This window comes from Raphanus sativus, chromosome 4 (genome assembly GCF_000801105.2).
Source record: "Raphanus sativus cultivar WK10039 chromosome 4, ASM80110v3, whole genome shotgun sequence".
Classification (NCBI taxonomy): domain Eukaryota; kingdom Viridiplantae; phylum Streptophyta; class Magnoliopsida; order Brassicales; family Brassicaceae; genus Raphanus; species Raphanus sativus.
Genome location: NC_079514.1, coordinates 11885656 through 11906633, shown reverse-complemented (window position 1 = coordinate 11906633; position 20978 = coordinate 11885656). Strand labels below are relative to the sequence as shown.

General features: G+C 37.4%; 4 protein-coding genes across 6 annotated transcripts; 2 read left to right on the top strand and 2 right to left on the bottom strand.

Annotated features, from left to right (window-relative positions):
• The first annotated feature begins 3741 nt into the window (after window positions 1–3741).
• LOC108855179 (AUGMIN subunit 3) lies at window positions 3742–8961 on the top strand. 2 transcript variants are annotated; one of them, XM_018628930.2, is made up of 18 exons: window positions 3742–4032; window positions 4414–4450; window positions 4567–4670; window positions 5233–5428; window positions 5529–5595; window positions 5968–6071; window positions 6285–6366; window positions 6554–6608; window positions 6830–6961; window positions 7070–7139; window positions 7251–7308; window positions 7396–7451; window positions 7559–7711; window positions 7798–7909; window positions 8004–8145; window positions 8245–8320; window positions 8416–8511; window positions 8629–8961. In XM_018628930.2, the coding sequence occupies exons 1-18, from the start codon at window positions 3857–3859 to the stop codon at window positions 8761–8763; spliced, it is 1851 nt and encodes a 616-aa protein (XP_018484432.1). In that variant the 5' UTR covers window positions 3742–3856; the 3' UTR covers window positions 8764–8961. The 2 variants fall into 2 exon arrangements, with proteins under 2 accessions (XP_018484432.1, XP_018484431.1); XM_018628929.2 differs by having other exon boundaries at window positions 6551–6608.
• Window positions 8962–9025: 64 nt separating this feature from the next.
• LOC108855180 (uncharacterized) lies at window positions 9026–10779 on the bottom strand. 2 transcript variants are annotated; one of them, XM_018628931.2, is made up of 5 exons: window positions 10397–10779; window positions 10165–10325; window positions 10045–10075; window positions 9843–9963; window positions 9026–9395 (listed from the first exon to the last, which is right to left on the bottom strand). In XM_018628931.2, exons 1-5 carry the CDS (start codon window positions 10700–10702, stop codon window positions 9301–9303), a joined length of 714 nt encoding a protein of 237 aa, XP_018484433.1. In that variant the 5' UTR covers window positions 10703–10779; the 3' UTR covers window positions 9026–9300. The 2 variants fall into 2 exon arrangements, with proteins under 2 accessions (XP_018484433.1, XP_018484434.1); XM_018628932.2 differs by having other exon boundaries at window positions 9843–9960; window positions 10397–10778.
• Window positions 10780–12164: 1385 nt separating this feature from the next.
• LOC108849498 (cysteine-rich repeat secretory protein 55) lies at window positions 12165–13135 on the bottom strand. Its single transcript, XM_018623050.2, has one exon. The coding sequence runs from the start codon at window positions 13083–13085 to the stop codon at window positions 12300–12302; it is 786 nt and encodes a 261-aa protein (XP_018478552.1). The 5' UTR covers window positions 13086–13135; the 3' UTR covers window positions 12165–12299.
• Window positions 13136–17914: 4779 nt separating this feature from the next.
• On the top strand, window positions 17915–19851 carry LOC108849288 (adenylylsulfatase HINT3). The gene is made up of 7 exons (XM_018622835.2): window positions 17915–18316; window positions 18397–18452; window positions 18631–18688; window positions 18880–18946; window positions 19223–19278; window positions 19362–19415; window positions 19513–19851. Exons 1-7 carry the CDS (start codon window positions 18134–18136, stop codon window positions 19624–19626), a joined length of 588 nt encoding a protein of 195 aa, XP_018478337.2. The 5' UTR covers window positions 17915–18133; the 3' UTR covers window positions 19627–19851.
• Window positions 19852–20978: the final 1127 nt, after the last annotated feature.

The window sequence follows — 20978 nt, the reverse complement described above, 5'->3', positions numbered from 1 at the left end:
CATAAAATATATTAAAATAAATAAAATAATTATATATAAATAGTTATAATTTAAATTTATTTCTAATTTTAAAATTTATCAAAATTGTTATTAATAATTCATACTTTTTAATTATTTATAAAATAATATTTAATTTAATACAATTTATAATCTTAAACCCATAAATTTATTTGAAATGATGTAAACTAACGAGCTGCTTACCTAAAATCCAAAACCTAACATTTATGTAAAGATTGGAAATGTGTATGATTTGTTTTGAAATTACTAAGATTAAATACAATTAATATTATACAGAAAACAGAAACAAGACATCTAAAATTACTATTGTTTCCTTTTTCATGAAAGAACAAAGGAAAGAGAACATCTTCTTTTTTAGAAAATGCAGAAGTAAAAATGGAAACATGGTCAAACACATATTCATTAGGGGGTCCCTTAAAGAAATTTGCTATAACTAGTGAATAAATTCGAAATTTTACCGGGGTCCGCTGACTTCCTATGTTGGTAATAGATCTGCCTCTGCTCCTCTCCCACACAAAAAAAAACAATATTATTTGTTATTCAGATGGGTCAAATTTTTTGTATACAAAGAAATGTAGAAGCAAGACAAATAATTATACATGCATCATGTTTAGTATATTCATAACTACAGTTTTATTCATAAGCACTTCCAAAAGTGCAAACTAAAGTAGAAAATGTTCATGAAAAAGAAAATCAAAACTTGTTCTCGCGGCAAAACAGAGCCCTAGAAAATCCGTCGCCGTTCTTCGTCCTCTGCTCCAGTGGTTGGTATCTCTTACCGTCACCGGGAGCGGCCCCGTTTCTCCTTCCTTTAAGTCTCTATGTCTTTGTTTTCGGTAGAACATCACCGTTTTTGGTTTAGTTTCAGATCTGAGTTAACAAATGGATTCAAGGTCTCCGGTTTTAGATCTTGTTCGTTTCTGCTTGGATGGAGTTTGCGACGGGCTGGGTTGTCGGTTTCATTGCGGTAGTCTTGAGCTCGCCTGTCGGGTTCTGGTTTGGCGTACATTCGGTGGCCAAGCAAGGCTACAACTCTCTCTTTTGAAGCTATTCATAGGTGTATTACTATGTTTTCTATGTTAGTATTTGTGCTTAATTTTGAGATGAGGCTTTCAAAAGACGGTGGAGTGAGGGATCAGGGATTGGAGTCAACCCGATGGTTGTTGAGCTTTGATTGTCAGAGACTGGTGCAAGCTCTTCTTTAGTTTCGAGAGTAACGGAAGAAGATAGATGGGTTTGGAACGATTGCTTCACTGTTGTTCGCTTGTCGCTGTGTTGACCGTGTTAGTTCTAGATTTGGAGTGATTTTTTTCCAGTTACCGGCTGTGTGAATAAGTTGGTTTCGGGAAGCTTTTAGAGGCGTCACTGTGGGGTGAAGGTGCATATGAAGCGTGTGGAGAGCCTATAGCCTATTCAAGGTCCAATGGCGAGTCATAGTTGGAATTGAAAGATGTTTACAGCAACGGTTAAGGATTCTAACTTCTCTCAGATTCAGTTTATGTGTCGGTGTTGCTAGTGTGCTTCCATGTTATCTTGTGGCTTTTCTCAACATGTAATTATTGGTGTGCTCTGCTTTCAATCTCATCTCTTCGTCTGATTCCAGTCCGCTCCATCACCATTGCAGTTTATCATGTAACTCTTTATGGATCCTTCTCAACTTTGATTTCATATTTTAGTCTAGTTTCTGGTTTTGATGTTTGTATCAGTCTGTATCTCCGGATGGTGTCCATCACCTCACCGGCTTTAGGCTCCAAAAAGGTTTGATTACTTTTTCTGGTTTTGTGTACTCACTCTTTTAAATTATTATTAATCTACCAGATGACAAAAAAAAAGTAGAAAATGTAATGCACGGTATATATTCAGCCCGTGATTCTTCAACCAGAACAGTTACCAAGTAGAGTAGGCACACCTTGAAACACTCCTCAACGCCAACGGTCCCGCTTTGGCTGGTTCAAACAAGGGAATTTTTTTTTTTTGCGCTGCAAGTTGGTTAACTCAGTTCAAACGCTTACAAGATCTATAGACTATAGGTTTGATCTCCACAATGTTTTGGTTCATAAGTTTTTCAGTTTTAGTCCCTAGGTTCAATTGTGATTTCTGCATACATGTATAGTTTTTCACATCTATGTCCTCTTCTTTACGAGGCGGCTCGTGTAATGTTTTTTTGTACTTACTCACGTTTGGTTTAGGGCTGACCAAATAAACCGAATCCGAAAATCTTCGACCATATAAAAATGAATTCACCGATCTAAATCCGTCGTGAATACCAAATAGATCTTATTCTATAGTTTTTCGAACTATAAATTTTATCCAAATCCAAATAAATATCCAATTTTTTTTGAAAATTTATTTAAAAAAAGAAACTTGCATCAAACCTCTTTTTAAATCTTAATACTAAAATATTATTGAGTATCGAAGATAATTATTTACTGCATTAATAATTAATTAAAATATGTAATTTAACTAAATCCGAACCAACTCCAATTAAATCCAAACTGAATCCAACCCAAGTTTTTATAACATCTGAATGGTGATAAAATTCCTGAATCTAAACCGATACCCAATTAGAACCTCATTGCCCAACCTTAGTTCAGGTTTATCCATTTTTTCTTAGCCAAGGCCGATAAAGATTTAACGTACAGTTTTACCTGTCTTAAATCTTATAAAGATTGTGTAATGGGGCTATTTTTTGGCTAATCTTTTTTTTTCCACGAATTGAAATTTATATATATAAAACGGGCCAAGCCCAATTACATGAATGCAGCACAAACACCCGGTCCAAACAACATGTAAATCAAAAACAAACCAAGCTAAACCAACACCGGTTTACTTCCAAACCTAATAAACCAGACTTTACTCGGACCAAACCAGCACCGACACTGCGGAGACACGTGTCTTGCATCCGTCGTCCGAAGTAGCCACGCGTCACGTCCGCGACGAATCGACCGCCACCGTTTTGCATCACCGATGCACGCCACGGCCGGAACCCTCGATTCATCGGAGTCGCCTGGTTTTCATTCCAGAGCACGGCGGAGTCTGTCCCGTCACCCTCGTGGTCCTCGTCTTACTCCTGCCATGGAAAGCTTCATCGGGTCTAACCCTAGAGCTTCATCCACCGCCATCGTAGTTAAACTCAACCGCTTCATCTTCTTCTTGACTACCGCTTCCTTCCACCGAGAGCTTCAACCAGATACCAAGAACTCCTTGTGAAGCCAAAACCTACCAACCAACCGGATCGACAACTAATCCAAACACCTAAAACCTTAACTGAACCGCCGTCGCTTATAGAGTCTGGACGACGCGGAGACTAGAGCCAAACGCCCATCATTGACGGAATGATGCAGCGCCGGCGGGCAAAACCGAACGCCCACCGTGAGAAAGGTGCGACGCCGGGAGCAAAAAAACTTTTCTTCTTCACACGCACATAGATCAAGTAAGAAAACAGAACGGACGACTAACACAAAGGCCGGACCGACGGTGACTGAGAAAGCCCCGCCGTCGGCCGGAGAACCAAATCACTTTTCTTTTTTGATATACTTTTTAACCTTATCTCCGTATAGCAAAGGATGTTTGTTTGAATTTTTTTTTTTTTTTTAATAATCTAAAAGATTTTTTGGCTAATCTAAAAGATAAATAAATTTTTTTTGTCAGAAAATAAATAAAACACTAGACGAGGGAAATAAATGAAAACTTCGTATTAATAATAAAATGATTTTAAACCAAACGCATTATTTTTCCACTGAACTTTCAAAACCGAACCAAAAGAGATGACACAGTGAAATTCAAATTTCAATTTAGAGGCTGCGATCTAACCGGCGGAAGAAGACGCAAATCGGAGATGAGCGGTGCGAGACTGTGCTCTCTGGTGGCGGAGCTAGGTTACGAAGGCGCCGGAAAGCTAGACCCGGACAGCTTCGAATGGCCGTTCCAGTACGACGACGCACGCCCTATCCTCGACTGGATCTGCTCCTCTCTTCGCCCCTCCAATGTCCTCTCCCTCCCCGAACTCTCCCTGTAATGCTCTTTCTCGATTCCAGAGCTCGAAATGTTAATGTTGCCTTTTAATCAGATTCGGTTGAATTCGTGTTAGGTTTTAGTGAATTAGGTGTATTAGCTGACGAACCTCGCATTGCCGTAATTAGTATAATCCGTTAGGTTATACTTTGTTACACAGCTTATTTTCTCATTTCATCAATGATTTTCTCGATTTTTAGTTATCATATTCCAGAAATGCAGTCATATATTAAGGTTTTCAATTGTATATGCCCTGAAGAATTCGGCGAATGGCTATTTTGTTGTACTACACTTTGAGAGTTATACTGCAAGATACTTCTTCCTATGTAGTTAGCTCGTATATCAGTGGCTAATGGGTTCTTCTCTTGTTTCTGGATCTAGATATGAGCAGTTTCAAAGAGAAGGGAAGCTCTTAGAGGTAACTTCTTGTGCCATTTTGTTTTTTTATCTTTTTCCGGATTTGAGAGTGCATCAAACCTGTATGTGTTCGTCTTATGATGTTATTTCCTTGGCTTCCTTTTTTCATGGATTTAGGGCGAGGATCTAGACCAGGCCTATGATAGCATATCAGCATTTTCTTCCAGGAGAAACAACCAGGAGGCAGTTTTTGGAGCGGAAGAAAGCATAAAAGAAGTAAGGTTAGACCTCCTTCATATCACACATGCGATTCTGTACTTTCTGGTTCATGCTTTAAGGGTAGTTTTTACTATTATAGTTTTTTTTTTTGAGAAAGCTTTGAAAGGACTTAGTTTGCAGTCACTTGGAATATGTTAAACCGTGTCTTAGTGTGAGAGATCTCCTTAGGTGATCATATAATGTGTACGCTATGTTTTCTTGACATATGATGGTGCATTGTTAAATGTTCTTTGTTCATCACTTCATTGTGAGAAGTGGCGTAATTTTGTTAAGAAACTTTGTTTCATGTCACTTATCTCCTTATGTCATTATGCGTTTGCATGAGTGCTTTAGGTTTCTTTGACCCTGTGGTGTGTTGTATAAATGTATTTTGTTATTCCCTGTGAGAAATGAGAAATTTCCGTGGACTTTTTTTCACGTCACCTGGTTTTCAAGTATGTCTACATTTAGATTCTTATTCTGTGAGATCTCTTTATGTCACCAGAGGTGTTATTTTGATTACCTAGGCCTGTATACTAAGTATTACATCAACATCGTTAACAGTTTCTTCTTTCTAATCGACAGAGATGCAACTTTGGCGCATAAGGCTGAAGCCTTGGAGCTGCAGAGGCAGCTAAGGCGGTTACAGACTCAATATGATTTACTAACTGGCCAATCTTCATCTCTGATTCAAGGGAGACGTGCTCGAGTTGCTGCTACTTCTGCTGTCACTGGACAGATAACATCGATAGAAGACAGTTTATCTGCTAGAAACTTGCAGGTTTGATACATGCCCTCATACAATTGTCTGAGAGATTTGCAACTTTTTTGGTCTTTGATAATTTTGTGATGTGTCCTTTCGGTATTTTCCTGTGATTTAGATGAATGGAGTTCTAGGAAGATTGGCTTCCACTTCTCAAGAGCTGGCGCATTATCATTCCGGCGAAGGTAGGTATCCCTTCTCTATCTTTTGAAGCTGGATATCGTAATTGGCTTGAATGCACTATACTTTTAAATTAGCATGTGGAACTGTAGCTGCATAAAATAGTCGTATTTAGTTAATTTGAAAGAGTAGTTAGTTAAAATGGGTTTGTATTTATAGCCAGGGTATTAGTAATGGAACTATTCTATTTGTTATTTTTGCGGAGGCAGCGAGTTGTTTTTTATGTAGCCATTTCTTCTGGTTGATAGGCAAAGAGTTGGGTTTTGACATATGAGTTAGTAGAAAAGTTCATTACTGATTATTTTCAAGAATATGTATCATGGTTAGCTGCCAGCAACTCTTTTTAGCCAACTTAATTGGCTGTTTCAAATGTGCAGAGGATGGAATCTACTTAGCTTACTCCGATTTTCATGCCTATTTGGCTGGAGATTCAGCCTGCACAAAGGAGCTAAACCAGTGGTTTACTAAGCAGCTGGACACAGTAAGTGGATGGCAGTAGTAGTGAATAGCTTGCTGATGATTTCAATTTCTCTCCATCATATAAAAAAAGTCAAAACTAGTTGAGATCTTATTCTTATTTAGTGAGAAATGCTATTATTTGAAGAAATTTGAGAATGGAGAAAGTATCAAGTGTTATTCATCTTGCACCTGTTTATGTACACTGTTTGATGTAATTTATCTACTATCATGTCAGGGGCCATACCGCTTAGTTGCAGAGGAAGGTAAATCGAAATGCTCATGGGTGAGTCTCGATGATACATCAAACATGTTGCGAGGTAATTTTCATACAATGTGATATTTGTTTTCATATGCTATTTTTTTTTGCCTAAAATGCTCATATCCTTGTGCAGTTAATGTAATTACTGCTGCATGATAGAAATCATATGTCTTGTTACGGTGTAGAATTTCTGACTTGTTTGAAGCTATTGTGCATCTATAACTTGTCTGTTTACAATGCAGCAGATTTGGAAAAGTCACAGCATGAACGTGTATCTGAACTGCAGCGGCTTCGATCCATGTATGTATTGCGTGGTACTCCTGCAGTATAATTCTTACTCTGGTGTTGAAATAGTAATTTATCCGAAGAAATGTATACGTGCAAGGGTCTCTCTTGTTACGTGGCCAGCCGAAAGATAATAAGATATACTGGAGAGACCACTTATTGCACAATTTTGTTTTTTGAAATTTTGACGCATACAAGTTTTCTCATTCTCAAAGACATATTCCTGTTATTCACAGCTTTGGAACAAGTGAGAGACAATGGATTGAAGCCCAGGTCGAGAACGCTAAACAACAAGCTATACTCTTGACACTGAAATCTCAAGTAACATCAGTCGAAGCTCATATTCATTTTGATCTACATTCTCTAAGGTAGAAAAGCATTGAAACATCATAGCAAGATATTGACAAAATCATCACTGAGTGATTCACTTGTCATACTTTAACTTTATTCATGTGATCATTTTCTTAACTTTGCAGGAGAAAACATGCAGATCTAGTAGAAGAAATATCGACCCTTTATCAGAAAGAAGAAAAACTCTTATCAGAGGTATGTTCATGTACCCAGTTCTTAACGTTTCAAGTTTTGTGTTACTAGGCTGTAAGGTGTAGGCACTTCTTATGGCAACTACATATTTGCTTAATCCGTTCTTCCTTTTAGACTATTCCTGAACTATGTTGGGAGCTTGCTCAACTCCAGGACACCTATATTTTGCAAGGTATTAAGCTTTTACTCTTTTCTCTTTACTCCTAGCTTTTGGATGATTTTGGGATTTCATTTGATTTTACTCACCTTAACCTTGTAGGTGATTACGATCTAAAGGTCATGCGTCAAGAACTGTATATTAGTAAACAGAAAGTGGTACGTTGGCCTTAAGTTTTCTTTGTATTCGCCGCCACAAGACTGCGTGGTTTCCATGTTTAAGATATCTTTTCATTGTCTTTGATATTCCAAATATTTTGTCGCAGTTCATCAATCACTTGGTTAATCAGCTTGCGAGACACCAGTTCTTGAAATTAGCATGTCAGCTAGAAAAGAAAAACATGCTTGGAGCATTCTCTCTGCTAAAAGTAATTGAATCCGAACTCCAGGGTTACCTCTCCGCCACAAGAAGCCGTGTGGTATTGTCATATACATAGTCACAGTCCATGCTTCCCTGCAATTATGAGATAATGAAACTAATTTTGTCTTTGCACTATATATACAGGGACGGTGTTTGTCACTGATCCAAGCTGCATCTGATGTCCAAGAACAGGGAGCAGTTGATGACCGTGACAGCTTTTTACATGGAGTTAGAGATCTCTTGAGCATTCACTCAAGTAGTCAACACTATCATTTTACAATATTGTTCCTTTTTGTCTGATATTTCCTAACCTAATTTAGGCTGATGATTTTCGTCTATTCATGTTATAGATGTCCAAGCCGGGTTATCAACTTATGTCTCAGCTCCAGCCATCATTCAGCAGATAGTTTCTCTTCAATCGGATCTATCATCTCTACAGTCTGACCTCGAAAATTCCCTTCCAGATGACAGAAATAGATGCATTAACGAGCTGTGAGTCCAAAAAAATCCTCATAACATCCTCAAGTTCTTCCGTAGGACCAAGTATTTACGATTATCATGTATCACTGTTGCGTCTCTCCGATTTCTCAGGTGTACCCTTATCCAGAATCTGCAGCAACTACTCTTTGCATCTTCAACTACGGCGCAGCCCATATTGACACCATGGGTAAAAGAAATCTCTGTTCTCTGTTACCAGTTTCAATTTCATCTAAAGACCTATAGTTTAACTCATGTTGTCTCTCCCATGTAATGTAACATTAGCCGCTGATGAAAGAACTTGATGAGATGGGAAAAATCAACTCCAAACTCTCTGCAGCAGTGGAGGAGGTAACGCTAGAGCACCGCGAGAAAAGGGAGGTGAGTCTTGCTCTGCTAATTTTGAATCCTCTCTCACGAACTATCGAAGACGCTTGTATCGTATTGAATATTTGAATAAACTCAGCTCCGTGAAATATACTCTACTTATTGCTGCAGATCGTGAAGCATCACTCCAAGGACGTGGAACTCCAAAGACGGGTATTCATGGACTTCTTCTGCAACCCTGAGCGATTGAGAAGCCAAGTGAGGGAACTCAATGCACTTGTTCGTGCTCGCCAAGCCTCATCATAGGTCCTCACCACAAGTATATATAAACACAACAAGTGATCTCTCGTTTGCCATTTCACTTATTCTATGTTTGTATACAAAGCGTTTCGACTCCGGTTTTTAATCTAGTAGTTGATTGCTTCGTCAGGATTGGTTCATGTTAGTTCGCTTACTTTTGTACTTTTTAATTTTCTAAGATGAGATGTCTATGGATTTTTTTTACTGCCTGAATTCTACTGTTTCTAAAAGTTTCATGAGCAAACATTTCTAGTTGCTTATCTTCTCCTTAAGGTTACTTGAGATTTTACTCAACTTTTGAAAATGAACTACAGAGTCATTTATCGGAATGATCCAAAACAACGCCTAGTTTAGGAAGTATAATCACACACTTGAGTGCAGTACGGTTACTCCAAGAGTATTGTGGTTGACCGTCAGATATGCAAAGCCACCAGAGAAGCTACTACGTCTGTGGATAATGTGTACACAGATTATGACTCCACCATCTGCTAAATCAACATTTCCGTAACACACTGGAAACAGATAGAGCGAAAATGATCAAATTCAATCCCGAGTGTATCTCTCAGTATCAAATGGCTCTCTCTGTGCATTCCAATTCGAGTCTCTAGCGTCCGGTACGGCGTTCATTGGTGCAAAGGCTGCAACATAAGAGAGAGTTTACACAAACACAACTGAGAACAAGCGGAAGTAAATTAACTTAGTTTGCACAAGATATGTTTATGAAAGAAACATACAATATGATATGTGTATTCAATATACTTCTGTCTACAGAAATCAGAGCTGGTCTATACGAAAGAGAGATCAACAACTGAATAACTACGCTACGCAAACTACCACACCCTCTAGCGCAGACGGTAAACAACAAAGGATAACCAATCTAAATTCATATTCACCTCCCCCGTTAACTGAAGGCTGAAAATACTAAGAAACTTCCCCACTTATGATATACCCCCGCATCAGACATATATGCAACAAACAAAATAGATCAACTACTCACAAGAACTTTGTCACATATCATAGCTCAACATTTGTTCATGCAGGAATACAAAAAAAAAGATACTTGTCAATGTATAAGTAGATCTCACCTTTTTCTCTCATTCTCCTTTCTCTGTCATATTCAAACTTGTCCCGGATTTGATTCACTTTGTCCCAGTTACCATCACCTTGTTGTGTTGGTGTTGTTCTATTAGCAAACCCCTGCTCCTGCTATCACATCAGAATCAGATTGTCAGATGAATCATCAAATGCCAACCAATGTCAGATTACAATACGAGTTCAGGCTATAACCTTTGTTTGATCATTATATGGCCGCCTGTTCCTGCAAGGAGGACCAAGGAAACAAATCCATCAAATATACACAAACATTAAACTGGCGAATAAGCAACGGTCTCAAAAGAAAAAGAAAACCTGTATGGATTAAAATCTTCTTCGTCTTCTTCCGCAGACTCGTAATTAGCATGATCCCTAGCAATTTTCTTAGAGTGGCCTTCATCCCAGTAAAGCCTCTCCCAGTTTTCTCTAAGCTCGTTGTACAGCTCCATGTACTTCTTGCACCATGGCTCATGCTCCTATCATTACAAATCATCAGAATACTAATCACAACCAGTTCTAAACCCTAAAATTGTGAAAAGGGACTGACCGATTCTTTAAGGACGAGGCGAGTGCGTCGCATGAACTGCTCGCGGAGCTGCTTGCGGCGCCTGTTGGGGATATTGTCTCTGGGGATAGCGAAACGCTCGCGGAGAGGGACGTGTTCGCCGATCTCGTGCATCTCTCCGTCGACGATCCACCACTCCGACTTCTCTTCCTTCTTTTTGAGCGGCTGGGAGTGGGACTTGTTTCGCCGTCTCGGCTGACCTGCCTCCGTTCTGAAGAATTGGAGGAGGGGGGCACCGTTACGGAGCGACGGAACGGCGGAACCGAGGCGTTTAGCGACGGAGAGCATAGCTGTATTTTCCGGCAGCTTGGGAGAGTGGTTTAAGTGAGAGCCGTCGCGAGTGAAGAAAATTGAGACGACCTACTTGGGGGTTTATGATTTACGAATTAAACCGGTATCGCGTATTTCCCGAACCAATATATTCGGTTTGGTTTGAAAGTAACAAACCGAAGTAATCTCTCTACAGTGTAAAAGTAAAACAACGCCAAAAATGAACCAAGTAGTGTTTGTTGGTCGACTATTATGGATTTACTCTCACTTCCACTGTTAAATGTCATAAATGAAAAATAATTCCTTTAGATTTCAAATATTTAGTATCACCATTCTTTCAAGTGATTAATACATCATATTTTGTACATGTGAACAATTTCATATAGTTTTATAATAAACAACTTTAAAACTTTCAGTAACACATCACTGATTTCATTTCTGTCCGTAATCTTCCACCATGGATATAGAATTTTATTGATTTTAAAAATTAAAAGAATTGTTAAATTTGGGAAAAACTGGAACGAGTTTTGTATATTGTGAAAATTTATGAAAATAAATTGATATAATAATTAAGAAAGTCTAAAGAATATATATAATATTTTCAAAATTTTGTGTTATAAGTTAAATGGTGAATAATACAACGCTCGTAACACCTTTTTAAATAGATTTATAGAATTATTAAAATCTAAAAATTGAATAACTAAAAACTGCGTATAAAATCATATAAAATTAATAACACTAGATTTTAATGAAAATTTAAAAATCTATAAACCAATAACACTAAATTCTAAAAATTCAAAAATTATTAAAAATCTAATTCCCACTAAAAACCCCTATTAATAAAAGTTTTTCAGGATTTTCTCTATTTTTACGAGTTTTGTAATTTTGAAACTCTAATTTATGCTCATTGTATATTTCTTCTAGAACACAGTATTTGACTGAGGTTCATTTTCTTGTTCACTATTTTAGTTTTTTTATCCTTTGAAACAATAGGCTATCTACATCATCAAACTTATTTGATAATTTGTCTTATATGTTATAAAAGTAATACAATTAAATAATAATAATAATAATAATAATATTAATAATAATAAACATTTAATATTTTGAGAAAATCTCCAAAAGATCTAAAATATTCTTTTGATCAAAAGAATACATGAGGAAGAAAAATAACTAAAAGAAGTTTTCTTAAAAATATTTATTTTTGAAAAAAAATTATTCAGTATTTGAAACTTCTTTTTCAAATTTTTTTCAAACAAACATTTTGATTTTTTGGAATTTTATTTCAAAATCCGAAAATTCTTTTAGAAAATGTTATAATTATAAATTTTATATCTTAAGGTTTTGAGCCCCTGAAACTATTTTTTGATAACAATTCTTTTAGTGCTATCCTAAAATATATTTTAGTAATGTGATAATCCTATTTTGTTCTTTTGGAAAAATCAAATGTATATGATCCAATGATTGCACGCATGATACGAACCCAGAACACAAATAGCTTTTCAACTGATACAGTAATCTGCTTACATGACTTTAAAGAAGCAACACAAGGAAAGAGATTTATTTATCATTTTATTGTAAAAGGCTTGCACGCATCTGTGTTAGCTGGCCCTTATCAAAGCCTAACGGAAGAAATAGTACCGACACTAGTGCCGGTCTTAGCCGGATCAAGAGGGAAGTAAAACGGATAAAACTCGTACCGGACATAGCAACTACTATACAAGACACGACATCCCTTCTTGTTGTGACAAGCCCCCATGAAGCTCTGGACCGCAGTTGCAAAACACTGAGCACAATCTAATGCGCTCAAGTCCCTAGTACACTGAACCAAACCGTTTAGAGTCACAAAAGGTGTCAGCTTGGTCTTACCTTTACCCAAACCTTTACTCTCACGCAAAACCGCTTCAGACCTAATTTTATCAAATAGCGTCCCGAGCTCATTATCGAACGTTTTGGGGTCTGTTTCGGTTACGTTAGCGACGTTGTAGTATATGAGACCAGAACTCGTGTCGAGCTTCCCTATGAAATTCTCCTGGCTGTATCGTAAGAAGCAGAAGTCGTACAAGATCCTTGCGTCAGATTGGTTCGGACAGACTTCACGGATTTTCTTGGCAGCGTCTTGGATGCAGGTGGTGCAATCGGTGTTGCTGATGTCACCTCTGCATTGAGCGAGTCCGTAGACATTGTCTTTCTTGTTATAACTTGAGGAAGTTGTTGTTACGAAACCTTGTGAAGGAGTCTTTGAGACGAGCGTGGCGAGAATAGAATCGATGTTCTTGGAGATTTGACTGCTGCTTGAGACGTTTGAGTTTTTGTTGCAGAGATCCCATATTGAATCTGCTGCTCTGCAGCTGCATACAAGGGCCAATAGAAGAAGACATCTGGCAATGAATGTCTTCATTTTTTGGTTAACTACTTTTTTTTTTTGTAGGTGTATATCTTTGAATTGTTCACTAGGAAGAGAGTCTGGTTTTATAGCTAAAAGAGCTGAAGAAAACCAAAACGTTATCTATTCTAGAACGTGATATCTTTAGAAAGTCGGTCAAAACGCACATCAGAAAGTTGGAAGTTGGAAAATTATTGTTTATAAAAATAAAATAAAAACATCATAAAAGACAAGTCTATATAGCAGCCAAATTCTTGTGACCAATCAAACATGTGAATTGGTCAACTTATGCCCTCACCAGAGATTGTTTATTTTGTTGAATAGATCAGAATGTGTAATAAAATAAAAAGAGATCTTAGTTTGAAGATTTCTAGATGGCATCACGTGAAGGTCAACATGAATGGAGCAGAAATTGTTGACTCTGAAATCTGGTTGCTAATCTTATTGCTTATTGGTTTTTTTCAAACGTCAACGTTAACGCGACAATGGCGCAACATCGACCACTCGTCTCTTTTTAAAAAGTCTATACGACTAGTAAATAACATCCCTACTACTCAGTGAGGGACCATGTCTTTTATAATGGCCATTTTCTAGCTTTGTTATAGTGATATGAAGTTGAGCTATTGCGTGGATTGAGAACCTGTAAACGTGGAAACTTAATGAACTGTGAACCAGGAATGATGCTTCTGTAGTTCCTATATATCGACTTGGGTCCAATTTAAATGGTTTGGTTCCTAATAATTTGATTTTCATCTTTAGCAAAATATTTTAAAATCCAAGTTATTAATCACTCGATTTATATAGTTACTAACTTACTATAAACATATAGTACAATATCATCTGAGGTTACAACTTACAACTTTACTAGGAGCACAGCACATAATAAAAAGAAAAGGAAGTATGTACTCTATTCGACAAGAAGTGTGAAGAGACCAAAGTGACTGGAATATTTCTGTTTAAGGTTTGCTAATTGCTATATATGATTTGGGTCCTGTTTCCAGTGCAAATCTGTACTATTATTTGAGAAGTAAATTTGCTTAGTTGTCACGTATTCCATGATTTTAGTTAATTTTGCTTATTTGTATGTTTTCAATAGTTTTAGGTAATTTTATTTATTTATTATATGCTTAATAATTATAATTAATAGTTTTGCTTATTTTTAATAATTTTAATTTTTAAACATTATTTGAAAAGTAAATTTGCTTAGTTGTCATGTATTCCATGATTTTAGTTAATTTTAGTTTTGCTTATTTTTAATAATTTTAATTAAACATGTGATTTAAGATAATCACAATATTATAACATCTTATTTAGTATATATCATCTTATTTATAATTATTTTTGATATCTGCTGGTTGATTCTTATTTTGATGTTTTAAGTAAAATTTTAAGTAATTTTGCTTATTTTCATTGGTTTAGGTAATTTTGCTTATTTATCATATACTTAATAAATATAATTAATAATTTTATTTATTTTATATTTTAATTAAACATGTGATTTAAGACAATCACAATATTAAATCATCTTATTCAGAATATATCTTCTTATTTATGATTATTTAACTTTTGGATATATATTGGTTGATTCTCAGTTTGGTGTTTTTTTTATTAAAGGCTCATTTTTGGTATATGTTTCAGATTGATACTAAATATTAATTGATATAAGATATATATATTTGGTGCATTCCGATTTTATATTGTTGGTTCATTATTTCATTATCCGTAAGTGATTAACTATATAATAAGTGCTAACACAAGGAAAACTATCTAAGATATCTGAAATTTTTTTCTCATGCTTTATATAAGTAAAGTTTTTTTATGCTGCCAAAAGCATGAAAACAATTTATGCTAATGGTTTTTGAAAATTTATAAATTTTTGAAATATTATTCTAATGGTATTTAATATTTATAAATTTTTGAAAATTTTTAAGCCCGCAAGTGCGGGCAAAACACCTAGTAATGTTTAATCATATTTATTTGGACTTATATCATTACATTGATTTTTTCATCAATATTCCATTCAATCTTGTTTTGTGTTATTGACTATTACTCATTCAACCATTTTAAAGCCTTTTATGGTGGATTGAGATATTTTAAAACTATATCGAAAAAATTTCTCAAGATATATCAGCTTTATTTGTTTATAGGTCACACAACATCAAAACATATAATAACTTACGAGATCACAATCTGCGACTTACAACGGATCGCAGGTTGCACTCACACTTTACAAACGAACATGGTCGATGCTCTACTATTTCTCGCTGTTCAGCAAAGTTGGTGGTTTGTGAGTGGTCGGTAGGAGAAGGTTGATTTTACTTTACGATTTCTTCACGTAATCTCCTTCGATTACGGAAAAATATGGTCCTGTTTCAGGCTGCAGTGGTCTTTCCCACCCCTTTGAATAGGATTTCATCCTTCTTCTTGGTTTTGGTGTCTGCGATTCTTCCTTCAGTGTGGAAGAGGACCTGCTGCTCTAACCAGTGGATATGAGCTCCGATGGCCGTTCTGTTTGTCGGAGGCGAGGCAAAGGCGCTGGAACACATGAGGTGTTGGTTCTAGTTCCATGTCCAGCTTCGCGTCTGTGTGCTCGTTAGTTGTACATGCCTCCCTTCCCATGGTAGGTTTCAGTGGTCGTCTATGGCTGTTTGAGGCTTTCTTTCACGCAGCCTCGTCTTGGAACCTTTCGTTTTAGCTTATGTTCTAGTTCTTTGGTGATGTTAAATGGCGGTTTTCAGTCCGAAGTTGAGTTTCGACTCCGTATTTAGGTTCAACAGCTTAGTCTTAGGCTTCTTGTTCTCATATGTCTCAAATGTAGAGGTGGTTCTCAAAGAGTCATTGATCACCTTTGAGTTAGTGTTTATTCTTTGTGCATGTCCCGATGCTATCTTAGTTTGATTGAGTTCTCTCAGCAATGTATATTGAGTTTCTTCGCATGTTTTGGACAATTTCTGGTTCGGTTGTGATAATGATTACAACCCGATATTTGGTTCTCTTAGCGGTATATAGGAGTGTACAGCTTGGTTTAAATTATTTTTCGATATGGCTCTTGAATTTCCTCTTCTATTGTTGATTTAGATTTTTATCGACAACGATGGTTACAAGTACCAAAGATTTATCGGAAGATAGATATTTCTTAGACGAGAAAGAAAATATTATTATCTGAAGCAGCGAGGAGAATTTTACCTTTCTAAGATCGTCGTTAACTGTTGAGAATAGTTCTTGTTTCCTATGATTTCGAAAATTGGACTAGCAGAACGTGTCATGTTTAGTGAATGCACAAAGCTAGAATATAATAGTTTGATTGGGTTTGTAACATCCCGAGTTGTGATATGTGAAAAGGCTTAAGAGAATTGATTTGGCTACCTATGTCACCAAAGTTGACTTACCTTTTCTGGAGCACATCCTGAAAGAACTCCAGAGTTAAGCGTGCTTGAGCTGGAGTAGTGGAAGGATGGGTGACCTATCGGAAAGTAATTCGCGATAGCGTGTGAGTGAGGCCAAAGCACGGGGAAAGGTCATGTAGTGATTGTAGGGTCAGTAAACAATGATTTGGAGCCTTGGAAAATTAACGACCGACCGTCGGATGGGATGGGGCCCACGGGCCGAGAAAGCGGGCGTGGGTGGCCCATTAGCCGTGGGCGGGTCGGGGCGTTATAAGTGGTATCTGAGCTGGTTAGCCGTCTCAGTTCTGATCTGAGAGGCGTCTTGAGACCTTTCGTGGGGTGCAACGAGGACGTTGCATTCTTTGAGAGGGGGTGAATTGTAACATCCCGAGTTGTGATATGTGAAAAGGCTTAAAAGAATTGATTTGGCTACCTATGTCATCAAAGTTGACTTACCTTTTCCGGAGCACATCCTGAAAGAACTCCAGAGTTAAGCGTGCTTGAGTTGGAGTAGTGGAAGGATGAGTGACCTATCGGGAAGTAATTCGCGATAGCGTGTGAGTGAGGCCAAAGCACGGAGAAAGGTCATGTGGTGATTGTAGGGTCAGTAAACAATGATTTGGAGTCTTGGAAAATTAACGACCGACCGTCGGATGGGATGAGACCCACGGGCCGAGAGAGCGGGCGTGGGTGGCCCATTAGCCGTGGGCGGGTCGGGGCGTTAGAAGTGGTATCTGAGCTGGTTAGCCGTCTCAGTTCTGATCTGAGAGGCGTCTTGAGACCTGTCGTGGGGTGCAACGAGGACGTTGCATTCTTTGAGAGGGGGTGAATTGTAACATCCCGAGTTGTGATATGTGAAAAGGCTTAAAAGAATTGATTTGGCTACCTATGTCATCAAAGTTGACTTACCTTTTCTGGAGCACATCCTGAAAAAACTCCAGAGTTAAGCGTACTTGAGTTGGAGTAGTGGAAGGATGGGTGACCTATCGGGAAATAATTCGCGATAGCGTGTGAGTGAGGCCAAAGCACGGAGAAAAGTCATGTGGTGATTGTAGGGTCAGTAAACAATGATTTGGAGTCTTGGAAAATTAACGACCGACCGTCGGATGGGATGAGACCCACGGGCCGAGAGAGCGGGCGTGGATGGCCCATTAGCCGTGGGCGGGTCGGGCGTTATAGGGTTATTTTATTCGAATCACGTTTAAAACAGAAACTGGTTTTCCGATTCTACGGTTGGATTAATATACAATATTGATATATATTTATATTTTATGTAGTACAAGGAAAACGGTGGTAGGCTGTGAAAGTTTGGGCCTAGAGAGAGTTTCAGAGGAGTCACTTTGAGGCCCAACATTATCATGGGTCATAAACAAACAAACCCATCAATAATCTCCCAAATTATATATCTAGAGATTATCTGATATCTATTTTCTTTTGGTCAAATTGGAAATTATCTGATTGTCAACGGAATAAAACAGAAGAAGAAGACAGAGAGAGTCATCAATCACATGGAAGGTTGTGGATAAAACAAAACATAAACTCCCTCCATACACGACGACCCACAACCCCACACTCACTCTTCTCCTCCCCAATCTTCATCCCCACAGTTCTATCACTTACTGTCTTCTGTATCGAAAGTATCGTTTTCTTCAATTAAAAACAAAATCATATAATTTCATGGAAGCTAGAAGACTCGCGATCCTATGCTCCCATCTCAACCCAGCCGGTCCTTACCCGGCCCGAGACTCGATTCTCAGGGTATCCGATTGTAGCTCCGGCGAAGACAAGGTCGAATCATCCAATCTCCAAAACGACTGCGTTTTCTGCAAGATTGTCCGTGGCGAGTCTCCATGTCTCAAGGTCTCTAAACTTTCCGTTCTCTTCCACTTCCTTGACACATAACAGAACTAACAAAAAGTCTCTTTTATTTGGGGAAGCAGTTGTACGAGGATGATATGTGTTTGTGCATTTTGGACACGAGTCCACTTATCCATGGGTAATCAAACACTCTCATTCTACTCTCTAGTTTTGACTATTTAGTACTAAGACTATGCTTAAGGCCTCCATTTTTTTTTTTTTTTTGATTAGTGGATTGCATTATGAACATGTTTTTTTGCTTAGTGGAATTGCAAAAGCTATCAGCTTTTTTTTTTTAATCTGGTGGGTGTGTTCAGGCACTCTCTTATCATTCCCAAGTTACATTATCCTACCTTAGAGGAAACACCTCCCTCAGTAAGTTCCTCTTCCCTTTTTTTAATGCTGAAGGTTTTTGCGTGTTTCGGAATCCTATCAATCGCATAATTTCGTTGCTAGTTACTTTTGTGGTCTTCCTTTTGTGTGTATATGTGAGCAAATGTCTGCTTGGTTAGAAAAGTATGAGAGTATAAGATATTGATTAAAGGTCTCCTCCAAGGAGCATGCAGGTAGTTGCTGCCATGTGTTCCAAAGTTCCTCTTATCAGTAATGCCATCGTTAAAGCTACCGACAGTGGTATGTTCTGTTCTAATATCATCTTTAGTTTACGCAACTACTGGATACCACACCTTAGCTTGCTTGTGAGCTATGATCATTGTTTTTTTTGTTTTTTGTGACATTTTGATCTGGTTTTGCAAATAAAGTAAGAGTATGAACAGGTGTTGTCATCTCCCTTATGTATTGTTGCCCATTTGTTCTGGAATCTTTGAACGTTTTAAAGGTAGATTCGTCGCTGAACCAAGATTCTCAATTCTAATTTGTTTGTTTTTTTTGAAAAAACTGTTTCATCAGATTCATTTAACTTGTTGGTTAACAACGGAGCAGCAGCTGGGCAAGTCATATTTCACGTAAGCAACATGCTTTCATTTCTGTTTCTCTTAATCCCTGAGGAGGGAAGTTTCTGTTAAACACTTGTCTTTCTATTTTGCAGACACACATTCACATCATCCCGCGTAAGGAACGTGACTGTTTATGGACTTCTGAGGTACAAAACAGGAATGAATTATCCAATCCAAACACACTAGATTGTTGATAACTTTATTAAAGTTGTCTGATTTGGTGGTCGGTTTATTTGATAACAGAGCTTGCATAGACACACGCTGAAACTGGACAAGGAAGCATCTCAGCTGGCGTCTCGTGTTCGAGAACAATTGTGCAGACCTCCTGAAGAACAATTGGTTCAGCCCTCCTCATAAGTCCCCTTTTCAAGAGACGTTGTTGTGAACTTTACAATTACACTGCCACAACACAAAAAGTCTATTCTGTATAGTTCATATTCAGCTTCATCTTTATTTTATATATATATACATTCTTCAGTCTGTTTGGTTAAGTTTATCAGGATTCAATTATAGAGGTCGTAGAAAACAACAATCATAAAGAGTGTGTACAAAAACCTTATCCAATACAATTTTCAAACTGTACTTCACCGAACCTACTTCTCTCAGTCTTTATCAACATGAGTCCGTTAGGCAGATATTACATCATTGTGTTTCCCAGATGTCAACCAATTGCATTCATACATGTACATGCATATCCAACTCAACCACGATTAATTTCCACAGAATAAAGACTCTTTTTTTTTTTATCTTACTTGTTCTTCTTCTTAACTTATAACCTATAAGGCTATAAATGTAGCGGCTATCTGTAACCACTACCAGCATCACAGGCTGCACAAGTGAAGTCTACGCGTTGAAAGCGTCGGTGGTTTCTTACAGCTGCGAATAATAGACTATTATCAATGGTTAGATGTATTGGGCCTTAATATTTTCAAAGCCCAAATATAAACAAAATTAGGTGACACAAGACCTATGTTTTAGAGTTATGAGTCGAACTCAAGAATTCACTAGAGAGTGGAGACAAAGCTCACGTCACCTCATCGATATTCTATCATATAGAGTCCAAGATTTCTACTCAAATCTTATTGTTATTGATGCAGTAAAGAGAGATAATGTTTTTTAGTCTTTTATTTATAAAATAATCTATGAGCAGTTAAATACTACAAGGTCGGTCTCATTACTTAACCCGACCATATCCTAGTTTAACTGGCAAGGCTGTGGAATTTAATGCGATTATTGACCCAGCGGCGGCCTGAACTCTGCTACTTCAACTTGATTTTCTTACGTCGCAATATATTTTTTTGTCTCCCCCTCCCCTCCCCACTTGTTGAGTCAGTCCAATGATTGTTTGATTGGTATATGTTAAATCACTTGGTTTCCTATAGAAAATTGTAAACTAAACCCACCATAAACAAAGTGTATCAAAGCACAAATGAATGATTCGCCATTTCCAGGAAAAGAAAAAAAAAGAATGATTGAAAAAGGAGATGTTAGGTGATGTTGAAAAGAGAAAATGAAATTGAAATTATGTCATGTAAACACCCATACTCAAAAGATTTATAAGACAATAAGCGAACACTAATACCTTATGAGTTGAAGAAGAGATTCCAGAAGGTCAAGGAGAGCTTGAGAGAAATCATAAAGAAGTGTGAAAGAACACATCGAAGCATCAATTACAACCAAGTCTAACGGAGATTGTTACCAGAGTCTTA